The sequence below is a fragment of the Parambassis ranga genome, chromosome 14 (assembly GCF_900634625.1).
Source record: "Parambassis ranga chromosome 14, fParRan2.1, whole genome shotgun sequence".
Taxonomy (NCBI): domain Eukaryota; kingdom Metazoa; phylum Chordata; class Actinopteri; family Ambassidae; genus Parambassis; species Parambassis ranga.
The window spans coordinates 16,191,982-16,207,711 of record NC_041034.1 but is presented as its reverse complement, the minus strand read 5'-3'; the positions used below and the strand labels follow the sequence as shown (position 1 = coordinate 16,207,711).

Below are 15,730 nucleotides of genomic sequence, written 5' to 3'. Positions count from 1 at the left end.
ACTTCACATTCAGCTTATTGGCATTGGCTCATAATATTCAGTGAGTCTGGCTTGGCTGTTACAATCCTGTAATAAACAGAATGCAAATTCTGTTTGTAGATTGTTATGTTGTCTTATAAAATATTGGATACTGAATGAACACCAGAAATTGTGCAGTAAAAATGCCACTTTTCCAGATCCTTGAAACGGTGTCTGTTCTCACCATTTGCTTATAGGCCAACAACTTGCTAATTTGTTAACATGTCAATTCAGCTTGCAGTGGTGGCAGTCTGTAATATCCTTTCGTCTGTTCAGTCAGAGCGAAAAAAGAACAGATTACACAAAGGAGCTTGTTATTGCTGAGTCAAAATGGAATAGATATTTGCTGTACCAACAACTAAAATCTGTGTTTCCCTGTCCAAAACCACAGGGACATTGGCAAGGACAAAGACAAGTGTGACGGTGGGGAGGACGAGGACGGAAAGGAGCAAAACACGCCGCGTGGCAGGAAGACTGCCAATAGCCAGGGCCGCCGTAAGGGAAGGATCACCACACGCTCCATGGCCAATGAGGCTGCATCTGTGGCAGCTGAGGAAGCGCCTCCCCCTGCCTCTGAGCCTGCCTTGCCAGATCCTCCGCAGCTCCCTAAATCGGATCCAGCACAGAAGTCCATGAAGGAGCCTACAAAACCACAGACTCCAGTGTCTTCTATGGATGCTAATAAAGGTGAATTAATTCAAGAGGCTTCATTGAGATTTTTTGAAACATTTTTCAGAGGAACACACCCTGAAACAATGGCAATATAACATTCAGAAGTTATATATTGGATAAATAACTAAAACTGTGTTTTAACACCATATCATGTTATTTCTTTTTTTAAGTACACAAACTTTGATATTTCTTGCATTATTACAACATATAACAGTCCTTTTCAACCTGTCATTTTCTGTCTTTTGCCTGAAAGTGGACATTTGGGTCAGGTACTTTCAAGAGTCAGACATGATCTATCCTGCACTGCCTTTCCCTTGGGAAGCTGCTTGAAATCTGTTTCTCACTATGGCAACGAACCAATCTGGTTGAGCTGTTATCATGGTACTGGAGCTGCACTTTTCTGCAGACTTTTGAAGTTTGTTGCTCTGACTGCTGCTCTATAGCCAGGTCAGATTTTCAGGTTTCCAGGTCTCCTTTTTGTTTAAGCTTGTTTTGTTGTGTTACTGTACTGCTCTGCCACCTGCTATCACTGCCATCCATTGAGTTTAGCTTCTGTAAACAGTCTGAGTTATTCACAGTCTGCCTTATAATGTGATTAATTAACCCTCTGCTGTGTCCATTCATCCCCTAAACCCTCTATGTTCTCAACATAAAATAGTTTACATGGGACCTTGTCAACTGTAATCTCCCTTAGTGACTACATTGAGTATTTTGTGCAGGGCTGTTTGCTTGCTCTGTTGTAACCCCTGCTGCTATGGTGTTACTCAGAAGTATGTGGGCTAGGTGCTAAAGGGTAGCTGTCTGTCAGTCTTGTCTAGTTGACGCAGTGCCAGACAAGTTTAGGAAGCTGCTGATTCAGTGCGGCCAACAGTGGGCGTTTGATCTTGTTTGAGGTTATGTTGTACAGTATGTGTATGTCATTAGGTGAGATGCTATACTGTACTGACAGACACCCTGTCCGTCTGTTTTCATATCCCACAGTTTTATAACCACTCTAGGTGGCTCTAGCTTGTCACAGGGTCATGTATATGTGCATTTGTCTACAGGAGGAGAAAGTAATGTCTAGTAGACGTTTATTTGATTTATTGCGACAGACTGTGTGTGTGTGTGTCTGGGTTGTTAGGAGCTTTTGTTAGGAGTTGTCTAAACCGTGAGAATTAATGTCTTAATTTTCAAGGTAGGTGGGGGGCTGTTAATGTCAAGGGTACATCTGCAGCTATATTAGTCCATATGTTTACACAGTCTCAGTGGGTGCCATGGAAGAGAGTGGGCGAGAGTTCACTAGGCCCCCTCCGCACTTACTGTGCACTTCTGTGAATTTTGTTTTGGGGCGGGCGGTGAACTCTGTAGAGAGGCTGTGGTGATTTGTGTGTGTGTTTGTTTGTGTGTGTCAGTCAGATGCGCAGTGTCACAGGAGACGGGGTGGGAGGGTTTGGTGCTGGCTGTTCTATCTGTCTATTTGTCTCCATCCAAGGCCATTTCCCAAAGAGGGAGGCACGGCTCTTCACTCCTCCACTGTCTGGCACTACATCAGCTGACCAAGGACCTCCCCTTGTGGATTAGAGAGAAGGAGGGCTTGCTCTGAGCTGTGAGGAAGGGGAGAGAGAGGGAGAGGGAGAGAAAGAGAGGGTGAGAGCTACAGTGAGAGTGTAAGAGAGGGAGCAGGTCTCAGCAACCTTTGAATGTAAACAGATTATTAGATTAGTGGCCATGAGAAGGAGGCGGCTGAAGAAAGGACTGTCTCTCTCCGTCTCCCTCCCTCCTTCACTATCACTCCTTTTCTCTCTCTCTTTCTGTCAGTGCTGATGGGGCTGTGCCTCTTTTCTTTGTGATTTAGCTGGTGCTGGTGAAACCGGAGAAACTTCTCGCTGGACCGAGGAGGAGATGGAAGTCGCCAAAAAAGGTAGTGTTTTAATTTCCTTCCCATCTTGCTTTATACGTCTGTTTTTGTGCCTTCTCTGCGTGACTGCTGCTTTCGATGATCTCTGTTCCTACCTCTGTCCTGTTTTTCTTAATTCCGCTTTTGATGATTATATTTTGCTTTGCTCTGACTGTTTCTTAAATGCACAAAGGAAATACTGCTCACGCACACACAAAAACTGATAGAGATCCATGAAGAGTTTTTTCTCTTGTAGCTGCACTGCTTGACTGCCTTCTCTGAAGTGATTATGGCCATCCAAGAAGAAACAGAGCAGGACATTTATATCTTCCTTCAAATATATTATTTATATACAAATAGATAAATGTTAAAGTTATTGGCTTGTAAAGTCTTTGAAATATTTATTGCATACTGTGTGTGTTTGGTCTCAGGCTGCACTACTGCATTCATTAATGAGGTCATATGCCATTAAACGGCCCCCTCTTTCCCCTTCCTTGGCTTTGTTGGTATTCCCAAGAGCCATAGACCCGGGGGGAGTAAATAAAGGGATTATTTCAGATTAATTAAGACTCTCTTGGGTGGGTAGATTTGGTCCCCCTGTGCAAAAATACATTGACTATTATCTCTTCAGGCATTCAGACCTGTATGCTTCATAGGTCTGGATTAGTGTAACCACTAGAGACCAGTCATGTGACAAACCAGATCCAGAAATCACTTTTATGTTGCTGTGTGTGGTTGGTCATGCATGCGCAACAGTTTCCTTCCAAGTCACAGTTAACTTGTTGATTTACAAAAGACTTGGCATTAATGGAATGCTGTCTGACTTGGTAAATCAGAAGTTCTCCTGCAGGAAAAAAAAAGTAAGGCAATGACATATCAAGCTTACCTAATACAGCTGACTCTACCATCTACCACTGGTCACTCCCCAGTAGGGATCTTTCAGGCTACAGTGACAGAAGTGTCGGGATAGAAAAACTTAAAAATGCCACATATGTATTAGTACCATCTCCATATTCTAAAATGTGGTCAGTGCCAAGTGTTGTCTAACATTCAGCCCTCTCAAGGACAGTCGTCAAGGATGTTTGTCTGATATGAATACTGCATTGACTGCATTGTTGCTATGGTGATGCAAATAATGCTGTTATTTCTGTCATGTTTAGGTCAGAGTTGGTCGGGCTCAATGAGTTCAGTTAACTTGAACAGTTATCTGAGCAGTTATCTGGGCGTTTATCTTAGTGTTGTCACGTAAAGACAAAAAATTATGAGAATTAACTCATAAGACACGAGGTTTGTGTGCACAGCAATGAGAATGTGTCATTGCTCATGTGGGAGAGTGGTTGTTGTGTTGTGTAATATTTTAAAAGCTTGGAGTTGCCATAGTGGTTAAAATCAACAAGGCTGCATGGAGATCTGAAGTCCTCTGTCACACAGTGTACAAGACACTGATACATGTTAAATTTCTGGATGTTTTAGCAACATTTGAGTCACTCTGACCAGTCCCCTGATGCCCTTGTCCTCCCATTTAACTGGAACAGTAATAGGGTTTTGTGTTTAGCTCTGTGGTGATTTGTCAAGTTGCCAGTATCCCTCGTCTCAGTAGGGCTTGGAGGGAGGGAAGGTCACTGGGGTTGCAGGATTTAGAGAAGAGACACCCTAAGGTCAAAGGTTAATGGCAGTCTTCCAATTCACAGCAGCTTGGCAGAGTAGTTTCAAAGTTTAATGAGACCATCAAGGCTGATGGTGCACTCAGCACAGTATTAATCAGGATAGGGGAAGATCAACAGCAAACCACAGCAACAGGGATCCTTTGAGTATAGTGTAATTTTGAAGTAATACTAGACATTTTCCTTCAGTAGCAATAAGAACAGGAGCAGTTCAAGAGCTTGAAGCAAAGCAACTGGGCATGTAGAGTTCTGGTTGGTTACACTGATGAAACTGTTTAAAGGAGCAGCAAAATATCTTCCAGAAACTCTACAAGTCCAGTTGCCTGGCTTCAAGTTCTTGAATGAAATTGACCTGGATGACTGTGAATGACAAACAGAACTGCAGCAGCTTTTGTTGGTAGTAGCTTCTGGAAGCTTGTGCTTTTTACATACTCGAAGAATCTTGAGTCTTAAGAAAAGATTTGCTTTTATTATATATAACAAATGAATTCATTTGAATTCATTTTGTATCTTTTCTTTTTCCATGCTGCTCTAGGGCTTGTTGAGCATGGGAGAAACTGGACAGCCATTGCCAAAATGGTGGGCACCAAAAGCGAAGCGCAGTGCAAGAACTTCTATTTCAATTACAAGAGACGTCACAACTTGGACAATCTGCTCCAGCAGCATAAGCAGGTAACCCCTTGTCCATCTGCTTTCGGGTATAGCCTGTCATTGAACTGTATCTTTAATGTCAGTGTACAAGTTGGTAATTTCACATCTTTGTATTTCCCAGGATACACGAAGGACTCGTGCTGATAGGTCTCAAGGTGACGGTCTAGCTACAGCATCACCTGATGATGATGAAGACAATGCAGATGACAGTGAAGGTTAGAAAGATGGATGATAGGAAGCATTTACTCTGTTAAACATACCTTTATATATTCTCAAGCCTGCTGTTTTGGACTTTCTGAGGCACTAAATCTGGGGCAAGATAATTGAAGGCTACACTTTGTCTGATAACTTTTACTGTTTCTGTCCTGTGAAACTTCAGGCAAACAAATTTTAAATGTGTATGGAGAGAAATTTTATTTGCGTTGATGTGCCTGCTCTGCTGACTGTAGTAATGAGTATGGAAAAAGGGAAGAGATAAAAAGATACAGACTTATTCTGACTACACGGATATCTGTTGCATAACTCTTTGAGGCTTTGAAGACTCAAGAAACCCTGCTCTTTGAACATGCAGTGCTGGTCCACTCGTTTGATCCAGCAAGGCTGCTAGGCTGTCCGCCTCCCTCCCACATTACATGTCCAGAGTAACACACAAAGAAAAACATAACACACTAAACAAAATAGACTATTTTGAATGTTGCCTTGTAATCCTAGCACTGCATTTTAATATGCTCCTTTATTGGAAAAGCAGCAGCAGAAGTCTTGCATATAATTTAAACATCGTCTACTTTTACAAAATAGAAGTGGGGGCACTAGGAGGTTTTCTGTCACATTTGTTTGACTTTTTCATCATCTTGCAGAAACTCAAACTGCTCTGTAGAGGCTCTGGTGATCTATAGCCTGCAGATCTCACACTGTGTATTGCACATTAAGCTGTAAGAGGCATTAGCACAACTCTATTAAAGTGTGCTGAAAACATCCTGATTTTTGGCCATTGGATGTTCAGTATAGCTGCCTCTGATTTCAATTTGATACATTTTATGCATTTGCAAATAATTTTTGCATAGACATACCATCTGGACCTTTATCACTATGGCAACAGCTGTGGCTTAGACAATATGCAGCAGGCTGATTTTTTTTTTTTTTTCAAATATGCAGTATTTTTCTTACATTTTTTTTAGACATTTTCTGTTTGTGCTCTGCCTTGTACTATGTGTCTTCACAGTTTGCATTTCAGTGCAAAAGGAATGGATGATTACGTTTTATCTTTAAAGGATTCTCTTGTATCTTTAAGGCCTTGGGTATATTGTAGGCAAACATTAGCAGTTTAAAAATCAAATAAACAAAATATGCAAGCAGATAAGATACAGGAGACAGTGGTTTTTAAATGTGTCCTTAAGTAAAATGTAACTGAATAAATTGCATATGGGTAGTTATGTGTCTAACATAGTATGAAGTGGAGGTGACACAGTTTTGTGGATGTAAAAATATATATATATTTTTATGTTATGACAAGATTAACAGCTATTAGTTGATGTAATGGGTTGATGCTGTAGATATTTAGGCTGTGGCAGGATTGTTTTTATCATTTATTTACTTTTAATTATAATCTATTTATATTCACTTTCCTGTGACAGATTATCCAGCATTTGTACTACCACTACTTTTTGACATTATTCATTTCATCATTATAATTACGTATGATGTATTTTCCTAAATATGATTTTAAGTCTTGAAAGTTTCAATTTCATGCATTGTTTGACATGCACTATTTCATCCTGTGATGCTTCCTCAGGCGGTGACAACAGCTCAGATACAGAGAGTGCTCCCTCCCCCTCTCAGGCTGATTCCTTAAAGTCTGGTGACTGTAAGAGGACAGACAGCGCTGCAGGAGATGCTCAGTGCTCTGACCAGGACAAAGGTCAGGCAAGCAATGGAAAGGTCCTAGAGCCTTCATATGGGGAACTCAGTGTCAAGGAAGAGAAAAGCCCAGAGAGTGAGGCTGGATCCCAGGAGGAAAAAGCCAGGATGGCTTCCTTCTCAGGCACTGTGCATCCCAAAACAGAGCCTCAGGATGTGGATATGAAGACTGGAGATGTTCAGGTCAAAATGGAGCCTGAGATCAAGGAGAAAGGAGAAAAGGGAGATCATGGCGAAAGGCAGAGGGAGCTCCACTCAGACAATGACTCCAGCGCCACCTGCAGTGCTGATGAGGACGTGGAAGCTGAGCCTGAACGGCCAAGGTGAGGTTTTTTTTTCATGTTGTGACTACAGAAATGTCAATTACTTTTAGCAGAAGTTTTGTAGTTTTGAGTGTGAATTTTGTCATTAATATTATTATTATTAACTTTGCAGAATTTTCTCCATGGAAAAACCTTCATTGCTCAACCCTCCTAGCTCAGTGCTGGTGTCTTCACCCAAGCAAGCCCAACTCAACATCCAGCAGCTGCAGCAGCGGGCTGCAGCTATCCCACCCATGGTTAGTCACATTTTCACGCTGTTTGATTTTGACTGGAACCGAAGGCAGCAGCAGATGTAAAATAGTCTCAGTGATTAGTTAATATGAGTTGAGATAATCATTATAAACTTACCTGCATGTAATATGTAACTGACAGTTCAAGTTCATATTTACCATCAAAATCCCTCTGGGCTGATTTTTGTCCCTTATTATCCAGGTACCTGGTCCATTTGGCCCTGGTGACATACCCATCAGTGGTTTTGTCATGTTGCAACACCAGATCAAAGCAGTACATGAGTCGGCACATCAGGAGGACAAGCAGAGGCAGGATCAGGGAGAACTAGAACGAAGACCTACCTTCAACACCCGCAGCCCCACTGTACTTGACAGAGATGGTAAGAGGACAAAAAAACAATCCTTACTATCGTATATCTCCTTCTTTTTGTTTGTTGCCCTGTCAGCCTTGTTCCCTGCTGCTGTTAACAGTGCACTATTTATAGCTAATGCATTTTTTTAGAACCCATTTGTTTTCATACAGTTTCATAAAAGGAAGGGTTTGAGGGTTATCTGGACTGTTGTAATGTGCTTCAGCCTGAGCTGAGATAAAAAAAAAAAAAGTTAGCTGACCCTGGTTTGCTCCTCGTACCCACTTTGAGCTGCTCTCTGTGTTGATGTTTGATGTGCCTTTGAATGAGGAAAGGGGTTGTGGTGTATTGTTAGGCTATATGACTTGAGTGTGTCAAAGAAGGACACTCTCTGCTTCTGGGCAGTTCGACCACTTAGCTTCAGAAGGGAGAGCAGTAACATCAGCAGCAGACTGCATTATGGCTTGATTTTGCAAAGCTTTTAGCGCCCTTTAGTCTAAGTGCTACGAAGAGGCGAGCAGCTGTCAGTAAGCTCCTGAGCTTTGACACCAAGATATTTTATTACATAGACTTGAGTGGCTGTGTGACCATGGGGCAATATATGTTTTGCAGGTCCCACAAAATTGGGTCAGCTTAATGCTCACTGACATTAGGGTTTCATTTTAATAGTTTGTATTTAACCAGGTAGGGTCTTACTCTATATGTCTTATGATGCTAGGTCTAAAACTAAGGTCAATAAGTTTCTTCTTACAGACTCTCTCCCATAAACCTCTTTACCTACTCCTCCTCCTTAACTTGAGGGTAAAAAATATCCTCATCCGTCACCCATTGTGTCTTCAGTTTGACACTATTGACAGTGGATTTACTGCAAATGCAGTATGTGTATAATAAATGTTGCATTACGATACATACATTTTAGGACACATTGGGCCTGTAGTTATACAAATACTTTTTAATATTTATGAATGTACAGTAACCGTATGCGGTCTAAATACCTTTATCATCAAATAAGATATCTACTGTATGTTACATCTGTCGGACGCTGTTTCAATTTTTGTTTGAATTTAACTTTGTCAGCTCTGACTGGCCAACAGGTCGTGCTCCCTCTGTTGGTGGGTGATTAACAAAGCACCATTTTAATGAAGTTGTGGCCCCAATTTAAAGCTAGATAAGGGGATGATCATTGCATATCAGACAAAGTTCAGTTGTTTATGGTCCTCTGGGACACTTCAATTGCGATTCAACTTCTGGTGGCCACACTTTCATTGTGTCACTATCTACTCCATGACGCAGCAGAAAATCATTGTTTGTAACCGGACGTAACACAGATGTTACAGTGGTGCTGTGGTCGACATATTTCATTTTCATCTGCTCTTAAAAAGCACAGTTCTTACCCCACTTTCAGAACTTTGTGGTTTTGATACTGTTAAAATTGGTTTTAGCTCTAATGCTTTTCTTTAGTAAAAATATTTTCATACTTGCACTACTTTCACACAAGTAGACATGGACACACACAGGGTAGGGAGAGGACAGACGAGTAACCAGCAAATGACTTACAATGATAAAAATGTGTGCCAGTTGTCTCCAATTTATATTATTACTTATAGGGAAAAAAACGTGACCCTTTGCTTTTCTTATGGAAGTCTTGCAAAAAAAAATAATTGCCCACCTGACTTAGACTGTAATATGTGTCTATTTGTCATTGGGGCAAAACATATTAACAACATGTCCTCAAATTATTTTTTTGTTCCTGATGCTGAATTGTAGCATGAATTTTAATGCATGACACACAGTCTGCCTACAACAGGGATTTTTAAGTTTGTCACAGAGTAGCTTGTTTTCCTATCTGGCCACGTATGAGCCAGCAGGATGATGACGTCCATGCCCGCCGGAGGAACTCTTACAGCCAATTGCATTTTTGATTTTGTAGAGTGCAGAGCACGAGGCACTTTCCCTGCAGAGAGGTTACTCCCGGTCTATGTGGGTGTATGTGGTGTGCTATGATCCATTTCGTCTGCTCAGCTTTCCCAGGAGACAGTAGAGCAGGCATCGGGCATGGGCCAAAATTACCTCAGGCCAAGAACAGGCTATTAACTGAGGTCTTCAGTGCATAGTTTACTGCACTAGTTGGCCGCCCACTAACATCTTGTCAGAATGAAGTTGAATATGTAATCATGCAGTCTTTACTGTGGAAATGAAGCTTAATGGAGCCTCTATGTTGAAAGTGTGTATGTTGTGGTTTTTGAAAAAGCAGAAGATAAAAGGAAACATAAACTTATGTTATTTGGCTTTCTGTTAAATGCTCAAATGTTATTAAACAGTGATGTGAGATTTTCTTTTTTCTCTTTTTTTAGTTCTCCACTCTGCCCCCAACCAACTAGCCCAGATTATGCCAGATGGAGTCCGTGTGACGTACAGACATGGTCTACCTCCAAACATTCCCTCTCCCCCTCCACTCATTCCAACTACCAAGCCAACAGACAAACCCTCTTTCATCCAAGGAGGCTCCATCTCCCAGGTAAGTCACCAGGGGCAAGATGTCAGTGGTATTCTGGCAGATTCCAGTGCAGCAACTCTGCCCTTGTTTCTCTACACCCTTCCTTCAGATTCAGTATGGGCAAATCTAATTTCCTAATTAGGTGCAATGAGTTTCCATGTAAACTTTCCCTTAAAATGTAGACAGTGTGTCAGAGGGTTGGATGGTATGTTTTAATTTTTCAGTTAGCTACTGTCATATGACTGCCAATAAAGTCATATAGGCACACATGCATGTATGAACTCACAGCGCATGCTGAGCAAAAAAGTCGATAGATAATACACTTTGAAAGGACTCTGATCAGGTTAGGAATACCTCCGCATGCAGGCCCTAAATGAGCAAAAGTTGTGTACATATAATTATAAAGGTGGACTAAAACATTAGTGTTTTGGTGTACGTATTCAAGTTGTTTTTCAGATAAATTGCACTTTTCAGCAATCGGATAGCAACTACTGAGAATAGCTTAATCAGCTGCAATTTTTAATAAAAGAAATTACTGCACAAAGAAATCAACACATGGCACTTTTTCAGGGAACTCCTGGCACATACCTGCCATCACATGCTGTCTATGGGCCAGAGGGGACGAAGAGCGCTGTGGGCTCCATCTCACTGGGCCTGCCTCGGCAGCAGGATCCTAACAAGCCTGGTAGGAAGACAGACTGTTAGATGATTTTACTATTTTTTTCCTCTTTGAAATACAGCATTAAAAAAAAAATCTGAAAAATTTGATTTGTGCGTTAGGCAAACATAAAGTAACTCACCTAGTTTATAAATACCTTCCCCTAATCTCTGTGTATCATATGTATTGCTATTGTAGTTTATGGATTAAGGACAATATTCCAGTCATTGTGTACATCAAATATGGATGTTACATAAATTACATATTTCAAATCAGTTTATACCTTTTCCAGCTATTAGAATAATCTTAATCTGTGGTTATGTAAATATAATGCAAATTTAATTTAGCCTTGATTTCAGATAAAAGCAGTTTCTTTCTTGTGTTCTCACTTACATATACCACGCTGTGTTTTCCTCTTGAGTGCCAGATTTGAGAACTGCTACAGACATTATTTTATGAACTTTTTCACTTACTATAAGGTCTATACACCAATTACAAATGAACTCTTTCTATTTCTGTCTCTAACCAGGTTCTGCAGTCCCATCCCTACAGGATAACCGAGGAAACCCAGGGAAAGTTGGCGAGGGTCTGGCATTTAGAGGATCAATCACTCAGGTAATAAAAGGAGGAGGAGTGGGGGTTTTTAGGGGTTTTTTCCATTTTTTCCCCCTAATTACTTTTTGTGACCAGCGTATTCATGAGTAAAAATGGCAGTGCAGATTAATGCTCTCTGTCCACTGTTGGGAGTGTGCACACCAACCTTTGTGCTCACATGTATGTGTGCAAACGTGTCTCTCTGTGTTTGTAAGAGCGCAGGTGTCTCTGTGTGTGCATGCATTGGGGCGGAACACCGCCATACGCAATAAGGAAAGAAGTAGAGAATTGTACAGAAATGTCACACCCCCTTGTCGTGATGGTAGTGGAACACTGTGCGATTGCTGTTAATGTTACCCATTACTGTGTCACCATGAAAACAGGGTACACCAGCCCTGTCCCAGTCTAGCATAGCTGCAGACCTTTTAAAGGGCACGATCACCAAGCTAGCCACAGAGGACCTGAGCAGCCCAGACAAAGCCCGGGGAGAGCAACTGGCTAAAGGTCATGTGATCTATGAAGGCAAAAGTGGACACATCCTCTCCTATGATGGTAAGTGCTTTCATTAGTGAGATGTTCTAGAACTACTGTGTATTTGTTTACCAATTTCACAAACTTAACCCTACAATTTTATGTCTTGATAGCTATTAAAAACCCCAGGGAAAACACCCGCAGCCCCCGTACAGGCCATGAGCTAAAACGTCCTTATGACATGATTGAAGGCCCCATCGGCAGAGGACATCCTGGCAGGGAAGGAGCTCCATTCGAAGGTGCTTATGTATCACTGACAATGCAGTGTGTGTCGGTGTTTGTGTATTTGGTATCAGGGGTGATAATAGGGTTTGTGTTTATTTCTCAGGGTTAATTAGCCGAGCCTTGCCTAGAGAAGGTCTCCATGGAGATTCCAAGGAACGACCATTGATCACTGGATCCATCATGCAAGGTAGATCATTGTAAAGCTCACCCTATTTTAATAAGTCACTTGTAGTCTCCAACAGTAAGCTGAATACATCAAATCTTTCCAGGAACACCAAGAACCGCTGCAGAGACTTATGAGGATGCCATGAAATACGGAAAACAGATTAAGAGGGAGAGCCCACCTATACGCTCCTTTGAAGGGGGTATTAGTAAGGGCAAACCATATGAGGGAGTCAATACTATCAAAGAGATGGGACGATCTATTCATGAAATACCCCGGCAAGACCAGTCTGGTCAGGACATCTGCAAGACCCCTGACATGTCGGACAGGAGGCTCATAGAGGGCCCCATATCTCAGGTTAGATGCTTACCATTGTGAAGGAAACAGTTATTTTTGTAGATGAATTGAGGACTAACATATTTTAACTCCATCATATCTTCACCAGATTCACACTCTGAACCAGCCTACTATCAAACACAATGTCAAATCCCTCATCACTAGCCCTTCAAAGCTTCCCCACAGTATGCCCCAGCTCGAGGCCATGGAACGAGTTAAATACGAGGACAGCAAGGCAGTACGTCACACTTCTGTGGTCAACTCCACCACCTCTGTCCTCCGTTCTACACACCAGGAGGCGGGCAAATCCCAGCTTAGCCCGGTCATGTATGAGGACACCAATGCTCGCAGGACGCCTGTTAACTACAGCACTAGTTCCGTGTCAAGAGGATCACCGATGCTGGGACGTGGTCCAGACGGTATACTTTATCCTTAAACTCTGCATGTTCCCAATCATTCTATTTCTTGTCTGTTATATTTATCACAATTATACACTGTTTAAAATTAAATCAGACTAAACCAATTCATCTTATTAGCCAGATTAAGCATATAACATGCATCCAGTACTGAAGTCACTGGATTAGTATTTATTTCTGATATTTTTTCTGTGAAGGTGGTATGAACTCTACAAAATCTGCTGCACATGAAAGAAAGAGTGCCATGACTCCGACTCAGAGGGACAATGTCCCGGCCAAGTCTCCTGTGTCTGGTGGTGACCCTGGAGCCTCTCATAGCCCCTTCGACCCCCACCTCCGGCCTGTTGTACCTGGAGAAGTGTATCGAGCCCATTTGCCTCCACATCTTGACCCCACTCTGGCCTTCCACAGAGTGCTGGATCCTGGTACTGTTTTTAAACTCATTCCATTTTTTTTACTTTAACTACAAGAATGATAATTACCCTGCTCCTGAGTAATCACAAAATTAACTTAGACCTTCTAATTCATAGGCATTACATGTCCAGGTTCTTTTTCAGTTGTTGACGTCAGCAGTGGTGATCAGTATCTGTGGGCCTTCTGTTCAAGTTTTGTAACTTTTTTCCCTTGTTCTCTTGTCTTCTGCTACAGCATTCATGTTCTCAAGGCAGCAGTCCCCAACAGGCTACCACAACTACCAGCTGTACACCATGGAGAACACGCGGCAGACCATCCTCAATGATTATATCACTTCTCAGCAGATGCAAGTCATCCCCCGGCCAGACATGGCGAGAGGGCTGTCACCACGGGAGCAGCCTGTTGCTATTCCCTACCCAGCAGGCGCTCGAGGTATGGCCCTCCACTAGCTGACTCTCTTTCACCTGCCCCAACTAGGCAGGGGAGAGGCTGTGGGTAGGATGGACTGTAGAATGCAAACTGTGCTTGTGAAGTAGTGGCTACCTTTTCCAGACGCCCAGAAGCAAATGACCTAGACAAATTTTGCTCTTTATTGTAGGGCTGCAACTAATTCGGCTACTACTCAATTTATCAATTGGGTATGGTTCAACTCTCCATTTGTTGAGTGATTGCCTCATACAAGTTGACCAATATTCCACTCTCTTTGCAGCCCTGTTGCTTATTGATTAATCTTTATTTGCGAGCACTAATAGATAAAGGTGATGGGTTACAGCTAAGTGTATACGGTGTTCATACATTCAGAAATTGATTAATCGGTTCTTGTTGTTCACCGTTGGCCCTTTGCTTCTGTCTGTAAAAGGGATTATTGATCTAGCCCAGATGCCTCCAACTATCCTGTTGCCTCACCCTGGGGGAACAGGTACTCCCACTTTGGAACGCTTCGCCTACCTCTCTGGAGCTCAGCCCCCTTTCCCTCCTAGGGCTTTCAACCCAACCTCCATATCGCCAGGTGAGGACCCCTCCCTCCCCCATCCCTTCTCCCCCATATTCCCTTAATTTCCTTGCCACGATCTCCATGTTCCAACACTTCTGTAAGAGTGCAGCCCTGCACTCGTCCGAGGTGTCAAAGGTCAGTTCTGGCAGTCCAGTCCCAGAAACTGGTCTGATTTCCCACAAAACTGACTGTTAAATCGCAATAATTGTTTTTATTTTCCTGGGGATAAGTTGAAATAAATGCTTTATACCCTGTTTATCTTTGTACATTTTAACGAAGTGTGTTGTGATTTGTTTTGTTTAAATTGAGTGCTCTTAAATCCTTGTTATCATAGTTAGTCTAAAGTTATTGATAAAGTTATTATAGTATTGATATTAGAGTTGCTACTTCAGTCATGTTACAATTCAGCCAAGAGTAACACTTCAATCTGTTGAAAGGGTTAATAAATAGGTAATTTATAATTAATAAAGTAATTAATAATTAAACAGCAATTTTTCTACAGCACTGTAGATACCTGTGTGTGGTCTATTGCATTGGATGGTTGTGCTTTGGCAGAATTGGAGCAATGTGACGGTCAGATTTCTAGGAAAGCCTGATCCATTCTGCTGAGACCATATGAGTAGTATGTGGAAATGTTGTTCTCCCTGTTCTCCTCAGGCCACTCAACCCACCTTACTGCTGCCGCCAACGCAGAGAGAGAACGTGAGAGGGAACGTGACAGAGAACGTGACAGGGAGCAGCAAGAGAAGGAGAGGGAAAAGGAAAGGGAAAGAGAGCAGCGGGAACGGGAGCGTGAGCGGGAACGGGAAATACGGGAACGCGAACGGGACCGTGAGAGAGAGCGAAACAATGAATACATCCGTGGAGGTGAGATGCAATAATTAGCAGTTCATATTATCGCATTTATATTGCCTTAGTACAGGAAGTCACACTATTCAATTTATTTTAAAATAATAAATTTGTGTGTGTCAATAAGGTGTACCGGAGCAGCCTGTCCGGCCCGGGAGTCGAGGTTATCTGCACTCCCCATCTCCTTCACTGAGGACCCAGGAGGTTGTTGTTCAGCAGCGGCCGAGCATCTTCCAGGGAAAGAGTGTCATCACCCCTCTAATGTAAGCTTTAATTTGACAGAGCTTGCTAAACATTATGTGTATACAGTGGTCCCTCGTTAATCACATGGGTCATGTTCCAAAAATAA

General features: G+C 42.2%; 1 protein-coding gene across 3 annotated transcripts in view; it reads left to right on the top strand.

Annotated features, from left to right (window-relative positions):
* ncor1 (nuclear receptor corepressor 1) overlaps positions 1-15,730 on the top strand; it is a 47,271-nt gene that overhangs the window by 25,668 nt on the left and 5,873 nt on the right. For 2 of the 3 annotated variants that reach the window (XM_028422563.1, XM_028422561.1), the window contains exons 16-35: positions 410-705; positions 2,528-2,593; positions 4,769-4,905; positions 5,006-5,099; positions 6,677-7,124; positions 7,237-7,360; positions 7,557-7,734; positions 10,059-10,222; positions 10,772-10,886; positions 11,389-11,474; positions 11,837-12,005; positions 12,098-12,223; positions 12,313-12,396; positions 12,479-12,729; positions 12,818-13,127; positions 13,322-13,549; positions 13,773-13,970; positions 14,398-14,547; positions 15,190-15,399; positions 15,509-15,644. In XM_028422563.1, the coding sequence (XP_028278364.1) occupies positions 410-705; positions 2,528-2,593; positions 4,769-4,905; positions 5,006-5,099; positions 6,677-7,124; positions 7,237-7,360; positions 7,557-7,734; positions 10,059-10,222; positions 10,772-10,886; positions 11,389-11,474; positions 11,837-12,005; positions 12,098-12,223; positions 12,313-12,396; positions 12,479-12,729; positions 12,818-13,127; positions 13,322-13,549; positions 13,773-13,970; positions 14,398-14,547; positions 15,190-15,399; positions 15,509-15,644 (3,570 nt within the window). The remainder of the gene's footprint in view (positions 1-409; positions 706-2,527; positions 2,594-4,768; positions 4,906-5,005; positions 5,100-6,676; positions 7,125-7,236; positions 7,361-7,556; positions 7,735-10,058; positions 10,223-10,771; positions 10,887-11,388; positions 11,475-11,836; positions 12,006-12,097; positions 12,224-12,312; positions 12,397-12,478; positions 12,730-12,817; positions 13,128-13,321; positions 13,550-13,772; positions 13,971-14,397; positions 14,548-15,189; positions 15,400-15,508; positions 15,645-15,730) is intronic. The other variant, XM_028422564.1, reaches the window with a different exon arrangement.